At 65.5% G+C, this 5122-nt stretch overlaps 2 protein-coding genes across 4 annotated transcripts in view; both read right to left on the reverse strand.

Annotated features, from left to right (window-relative positions):
* The window catches only part of S100A16 (S100 calcium binding protein A16), a 5416-nt gene extending 3570 nt beyond the window's left edge, over nt 1-1846 (reverse strand). Inside the window, exon 1 of one of the 3 annotated variants that reach the window (XM_011381055.2) lies at nt 1668-1846. The gene's annotated coding sequence lies outside the window, so the exon portion shown is untranslated. Of the gene's footprint in view, nt 1-675; nt 874-1333; nt 1441-1667 lie in introns of those variants that run through there. The other 2 variants (XM_011381057.2, XM_011381056.2) reach the window with 2 other exon arrangements.
* Nucleotides 1847-2881: 1035 nt separating this feature from the next.
* On the reverse strand, nt 2882-4967 carry S100A14 (S100 calcium binding protein A14). Its single transcript, XM_023523873.1, has 4 exons — nt 4909-4967; nt 4419-4526; nt 3814-3960; nt 2882-3595 (listed from the first exon to the last, which is right to left on the reverse strand). The coding sequence occupies exons 2-4, from the start codon at nt 4446-4448 to the stop codon at nt 3455-3457; spliced, it is 318 nt and encodes a 105-aa protein (XP_023379641.1). The 5' UTR covers nt 4449-4526; nt 4909-4967; the 3' UTR covers nt 2882-3454.
* Nucleotides 4968-5122: the final 155 nt, after the last annotated feature.

Consider the following 5122-nt stretch of genomic DNA (forward strand, 5'->3'; position numbering starts at 1 on the left):
CAACCAAGAGGCCCCCCGTCCCCACCCTGCCCACCTCAGCCCGGCTTGCTGACTTCTCCAAACACCCAGATTTCCCCGACTCCGGGGCCCTGGGTTTGAGCCGCTCCAGCCCCCCCCCCCCACCCCTAGGTTCCGGCCCCGCCCCTCCCAGTGCCTCTCGGTCACTCCCCATCTCTTCAGCTCTCTCGTTGCCTTCAACCCGGAGCCCCGGACACCCACCACACCCCCCAAAATCCACCTTCTCTCCCCGCCCCTACGCACACATTTCTTGAGTCTTAAATTGTGCCCAGGTGTTGGGAAATGTCCCCGCCCCCTCCAGAGCCCGACCCACCCTCGATCCTAAACTCAGCCATGCTCCGCGTCCCTTCTGTCTACCTCGAATGCGTCCCCTCGTTTATTCGCCGTGTGCGCATTCATTCATTCATTCATTCACTCATGGACGCGTCTATTCGCTCTCATTCATTCGCGCCCGCCGCCTTCAGTGTGCAGGGCAGGTGCAGCCCGCAGTGGGCTGGTGATTCTACACTGTCTGCAAGGCCGTTGCAAACTCGCGTCTCCAGCCTCGCCGCCAGTTCTCGGCCTCCCCTCCCCTCCCCACACTTTTACCCACTTCCAGAGGCTCCTGTCTCCCCCTGGCACCCCTGCCTGGCCCTTCCCCACCCTCAGAGGACTCACAGGACACCCAGAGCGAGGAATTCTGCCATTCCCGAGCCCTCTGTGTGGACTACAGATCTCCACCTTCTACCCGCTTGTTTTCGGGTGGAGAAAGAAGCCTGCTCCTCTGAAGTGTTTTCCAGACAAGTGAAGTCGGATGAGTTTGGAGTGGACACACGCACGCACGCGCACACACGCACGCACACCCAGAGAGCCGTTTCCTCGTGGATGGGGAAAGGCTGAGGCCTGCTCACCAGCACCCCTGCTCACCAGAACCCCTGCTCACCAGCACCCCTGCCCTCTCCCCAACCCGACAGGGCTGGGCAGGCAATGCTCCTGGAGGGGCAGGTGGCTCCACCAAACAAAGCCAGTCAAGCCTGAACCTGCCCAGGTCCGGGGCGGAGGAGCTGCCGGGGCTCCTGGCCCTTCTCCCAGGCTCCCCCAGGATGTCACCCCGGTTCCTCTGGGTCCCACCCACCCTCCCGAGGAACAGCTCCCGAGCACAGCGGGGCCTGCGTCCAGGACCTGCCTGTGGCCCGAGGTGGAGGGAAGCCACCTCGGTGCCTGACTTGTCCCCTCGGGTTCTCAGCTCCCTCGGCCCTCCCTGGGAGGGCCACCACCTCTCCGAGGACACAGCTCCCAGACCCAGCGTCAGGGTCTGATGGCCCTCAAGCCTCACCAGCACGCGTTCACCCTCTTCCTGTTAGGGGATCGTGGAACTGGCTGCAGGCAAAGCTCCTGAACACCCAGCCCGGAGGCGGCCCAGCCAGCAGCTGCTGGGCCTGGGCCGGGAGGGGGCCTCTCACAGCCCCACCTACCCCTCCGAAGGCCCTGCCAGCCCCGTCCCACCAGAACTCTCCACCAAGGGCCTTTGGGGAAAGTTAACAGTTAAGGAAAGCTCCCAGCCCGGCCCCTGGCAGGCCCCCTCCCCAGGCCCCCTCGCCGCCCCTTCTCTGGCCTCCCCAGCCTGCTGCGGGGCAGTCCCAGACCTCCGGGCCCGGCCGAGTGCTCACCTGCCTCCCGGTCCACCTCCTCTCCAGCAGGGCTCTGGGGTCTGGGCTCTGGCAGCCAGGGCCAGAGCTCCTCCCCGCAGCTCTCCCAGCGAGTGTCCCACTCCCTCCTGCCCTGCCTGGCTGAGCTGGCTCGGTGGGAGCCGGTGACTGCGCTCCCTCTGGACTTGGCCCTGGGGTTGGGCCCTTGTTAAAGCGGTACACACCTTTTTCAGCACCCCTCCGCACCCACCCCAGAGGGCGTGCAGGAAGCTGGCACTCCCACAGCCGTACCCTCCCAGCCCCGCAGGCCCGAGGGAGCCTACCATCTGGGGAAGGAAGGGCAGGACTGTCACCTGCCCTGCTCACCTAGGTCACCGGGAACTCAGTTTCAGGAGCCCCAAACGGACAAGTTCAGTTAGCACTCCAGGCCAGCCGGGCTGGCCACACAGGCTTCCTTGGCCTTGGGACTTCAGGAGGAATGGCTGACTTCTGCCGGCTCAAGTCACAAAGGCAGACACCAGGGACGGGACACGGGCGCCCCCAGCTCCCAGCCCCAGGCCAGCCTTCCAGGACCCCTCCTGACCCCGCAGGACCCCTCATGCGACACAGGTCTCCTCTGGAGACACCCTTCACCCCGTCCCTAAGGTACCCAGGAGACTGGCCATTCCACATCTGGTCGGCGCACACCCGACGCTGCTAAGTGCGGGGTGCCTTGTGTCACCCTCACAGTCCTGGGAGGGCAGTGCCACGAACCCCCCATGTTACAGATGAGGACACTGTGGAACATGCCACAGTCCCGAAGACGCGGAGTGGCGGAGCGGGGACTCAGCCGCGGGCCGCGAGCCTCGCCTTTCCCTCCGCGCTCAGCGCTCATCGGCGGGCGGGCTCCACACACCTGGCTCACGCCCTTCGCCCAGGTGTGCACTCACGACCTCCTCTGCTGTCCCAGGCCACAGCACCGGAACCGAGGAGCTTGTACCTCACGGAGGACCAGGTCTCCCCTTTTGGGCCTGGTATCATCCTCAACCCACATCCATGGGACGTGGGTCCCCGCTCACTCGCTCTGCCACCCAGCTGCAGCTCCACGTGTCACACGCCACCCGATGATTCTGCCATTCATCCCACCCACCCCTCACCCACGGGCCCGTGGACCGCGGGCGGGCAGGCGTCCAGTCAAGACATCTTTTACTTGTTCCATTCTTTTTATTAATCAAAAGATACAAAACAACCATCATTCTGTAAATGCCCAAGCACCCTGCTGGCCCCCTCACCCCCAAAGTCACACCCTCCTTAGCCGGTCCCCCCACCCTGCTGTGTCACTTCCTCTGCCCCAGCCCAGGGACAGCCCTGGGCGAGGCTGGGGCGGAGCTGGAGGTGGAAGAGGTAGCACCGGACAGACAGACAGACAGACAGGGCTGGGGAAGGGATTAGGAGGTAGGTTCTTAGAGACCAAATTTAATGCCGAATGTGCAGCCCAGTCCCCAGGCCCTTTCCGATCGTTCCCCATAGCCCAGCTCCGCCCCGTCCCGCCCCCACTCCCACACGTCCCGACCCCTCAGCACCCCTCCACATCCATCCGTGCCCCGAACCCCGCCCCCGCCGAGCGTCCCTCTGGTGGGGACTTCCGGGCCCATGGAGGGCAGAGACCCCGGGAAAGGCCCTTATGATCCTACAGCTTGCAGAGGCGGGGCAGGCGCGGGCGCGGGTAGAGTGGTGGTGGACAGAGGTTTAATTTCCAGGCCTGCAGTCTCTAAGGTCCCCTCTTCCCGACATCACCCCCCGCCCCCCAGAATTCCAGGGGCAGGTGCTCAGCTGCCCCTGACGGCGGGGCTCTCCAGCTTCACGCTCTTGGCCGCTTCTCCGATCAGCTCCCAGAAACTCCCGAACTCCAGTTTAGAGTCCTCGCAGCTGCCCAGGCCGGCGATCCTCTCTTCCAGCCCACAGTCGCTCTGCGGGGAGAGGAGGCAGAGCTCAGCGAGGTGGCCGCGCTGGCCCATCTGCCCACCCGCCCCGCCCAGGGGCAGGAAGCAGGGGCGGCCTGGCTGGCACTGGCGAGGGGGAAGGGCGAGGGCTCGCTAGTGCCAGGGGTGGTGGCCCCGTGGGTGGGGCCTCGGAGCGCTTGCTTGGGGAGTCTGTCCTGCCTAGGGCAGGTCACCCCCCTTAGTACCGGCATGAGGTGGGGCAGCTGCTGGGCGACCAGGTCCCGTAGCTCGGAGGGGGTCAGGGTCTCCTTCCCGCCCTCCACTGAGTACTGGTGAAAGTTCTTGATGAGGGTCTCAATGGCCCTCTCCACGTCACTGAATTCCTGAGCATCCTGAGGGCAGGAGACATCCCCCAGGTCAGGGAGGCTCCGCCCCACCCCACAACGCCCTGCATCCCCAGGAGCCGGGCCAGGCCAACAGGGCAAAAGACGGTTGGAAGGCACACGGGCTCCCGCCCGCTCCAGAGCCCAGAACCCAGCACCACTCGCCGTAAACGGCCTCTGCCCTGAGCCACAGGTCGGACAAGGCTTTCTCCCCGCCGCCCACGGTCCCCTCCCCTCCCGGGCAGGGCAGGTCCCAGCACGTGGCCGGAACGCTCTTCCTGGGAGGGCTCCGTCTGCATCACCCTGTGTGGGCACCGGAAAGGGGGTCCGGGTCTCATACACAGGGTCTGGCTGGCGGGCAGACCAAGGCCAAGGGGAGGGGGTGGAGTCGATGGGAGACACAGACCCTCAGGCGGAGGAGAGGGGACTGTGGGAACGGAAAGGCAGGCCAGGAATGATGGGCCCACCTCGGCGTTGGCTGACCGACACTGTCCCATGGTGCCCGGGGCGCTGGGTCCTTTGGTGAGCACTGTGTCTTCCTACAGCCCGCCCTGGAGCAGCCGATGGCTCATGATCTGCGCAGAGGGGTGGGGGCCGGGTGGGGGGCAGCTCAGCGTTTCTTTCTCAACTGCCTCCTTTGACTCCACCCCAGACATCCAGGTCTCATCCAGGGGTCAGGGCCAGCTCCACACGGGACCCCATCCCAACCTAGGCTCCCGGAGCGAAGGTCACAACCCCCAGGCCACCCCATTTAAAGGGAACCCCTTGGGCCTCACCTTAGATTCACTCCCTCCTCCTCCAGCCACCCACTCTGCTTCACGCACACACACAGCAGCCTTCAGGGCCCGGGGCCCCGCCGGCCGTGACCCTGGCAGACTAGGGCAGGATAGGCAAAACGTGCCCTCTGGACGGGAGGGGGCACCCCGTTTGGATGAAAAGCCCTGGATCTCTCCTTACCTGCTGGCAGCCGCTGAGACAGGACAGGACGAGCCAGCTCACCTGAGCTCAGCTCTTATACCTGGGGGAAGGGAGGGGAGGCAGGGGGCTGGGCCTCTTCCCCAAGCCACCCCTGCTATTGCAGCCTCCTGGGAGGTGAGCCAGCTGCGAGGGCCCCACCTTTCATTGGCCGGAGCTCCAGAGCCTGCCCCCACCCCGCCGCGAGGAGGGAGCC

Source organism: Pteropus vampyrus, unplaced genomic scaffold (assembly GCF_000151845.1).
Source record: "Pteropus vampyrus isolate Shadow unplaced genomic scaffold, Pvam_2.0 Scaffold426, whole genome shotgun sequence".
In the NCBI taxonomy this organism is placed as follows: domain Eukaryota; kingdom Metazoa; phylum Chordata; class Mammalia; order Chiroptera; family Pteropodidae; genus Pteropus; species Pteropus vampyrus.

Excerpts from the sequence above, each read along its gene's own strand:
- S100A14 (XM_023523873.1), bottom strand. The coding sequence starts at position 4,448 with ATGGGACAGTGTCGGTCAGCCAACGCCGAG. Across the intron at positions 3,961-4,418 it reads GTCGGTCAGCCAACGCCGAG|GATGCTCAGGAATTCAGTGA; the intron begins GTGGGCCCATCA and ends TCCTGCCCTCAG. Across the intron at positions 3,596-3,813 it reads AGCTGCCCCACCTCATGCCG|AGCGACTGTGGGCTGGAAGA; the intron begins GTACTAAGGGGG and ends CTCTCCCCGCAG.